The sequence below is a fragment of the Elephantulus edwardii genome, unplaced genomic scaffold (assembly GCF_000299155.1).
Source record: "Elephantulus edwardii isolate Elephantulus edwardi_28Jun2011 unplaced genomic scaffold, EleEdw1.0 scaffold00019, whole genome shotgun sequence".
NCBI classification, from domain to species: Eukaryota; Metazoa; Chordata; class Mammalia; order Macroscelidea; family Macroscelididae; genus Elephantulus; species Elephantulus edwardii.
The window spans coordinates 4,754,748-4,756,101 of record NW_006399769.1 but is presented as its reverse complement, the minus strand read 5'-3'; the positions used below and the strand labels follow the sequence as shown (position 1 = coordinate 4,756,101).

The 1,354-nt window shown below is 39.4% G+C and overlaps 1 protein-coding gene across 1 annotated transcript in view; it reads right to left on the bottom strand.

Annotated features, from left to right (window-relative positions):
• Positions 1-295: 295 nt before the first annotated feature.
• SRBD1 (S1 RNA binding domain 1) overlaps positions 296-1,354 on the bottom strand; it is a 324,250-nt gene continuing 323,191 nt past the window's right edge. Inside the window, exon 20 of the mRNA XM_006882310.1 lies at positions 296-585. Coding sequence (XP_006882372.1) covers positions 296-585 — 290 coding nt within the window. The remainder of the gene's footprint in view (positions 586-1,354) is intronic.

Below are 1,354 nucleotides of genomic sequence, written 5' to 3'. Positions count from 1 at the left end.
AACTGGTTATACAAAGTGTAAAAAGAGGCAAAGATCAAGTATAAAAATAAAATCTTGTGAGAAAAATCATTACTACAGAAGGTTACATAATGATGTTTATTAAGTGTATTGTTTAAGGAGAAAAGAAAACACATTGTTAGTTTTCCATTTATAAAGAGGGGAAATGTTTTAAAAGTACTTTTATTACCAGATTAATTCTTTCTCTTCTGCTACAAAGAATTCAGAGATCGGACCGGAATCATCTTTGTCAGTGTGGAGAAATGAGAAAATACAGCCAATGCCCTAAGCGGCCTGTTTACAACACCCGAATGAGGTCCAGGGTAATCCTGGATCGAGGAAGGTCAACTTGTACTACTCGGACTTCCACTCTTTCTCCAGGGCCTAGTCCGAGACTCCTTCTCTTCTTTGTTTTAGAAAGTTTGGCTTCTGTTACATTTCTTATAGGAATCAGCCCTGCTTTCCCAACGCCTATATCCACAAAAATTCCAAACAACGTGGCATTCTGGACTTTGCCTGTAAGAACTGCCCCAACCTGCAGATCTTCCAGACAGACTATGCTTCTCTTAAAATCAGGTTGATCAAAATCTGTAAGAAAATGAAACAAAAAGGGTTAGTGTAAATAATTCAGCATTGTACTTCATAAACACAACATAAGTAGATAAGGAATGTCTACTATGTGCCCCATTTCCAGGAAAGGGGATCTAAATGAATGTGGAAATTATTGAACATTACTATCATATATGCAAGCAAAATATTGCTGAAGATCATCCAAAGAGTATACTGGCTATAATCTGCCAGAAGTTCAAGCTGGGTTTAGACGAGGCTGTGGCACCTGGAATATTACTGCTGATGTCAGATAGATCTTGGCCGAAAGCAGAGAATTCTTGAGGAATGTCTATCTGTGCTTTAATGACTATGCCAAGGCATTTGACTGTGTGGATCACAATCCATGGCTAAAGGTGAGGAGAATGAGAATCCCAGAACACTTAATTGTGCTCATATGAAATCCATACCTAGACCAGGAAGCTGTTGTCTAAATGGAAGAAGAGAACAATACATTGTTTAAAATGAGGAAGGGTGTGTATCTTCAGTCTGTATCTTGAGCAAATAATTTGTGAAACTGGACTATATGAAGAAGAATGTGGCATCAGATTCAGAGGAAGACTCATCAACAATCTGTGTCAATGCAGATGACACAACTTTGCTCACTGCAAGCAAGGAGGACCTGAAACGCTTGCTGCAGAAGATTAATGTTGTTGTTGTTATGTGCCATCGAGCCGCTTGCGACTCATAGCGACCCTACGTACAACATCCCTGAACTCTGTCCTGTGCCAATTGCACCATCTCCGACACA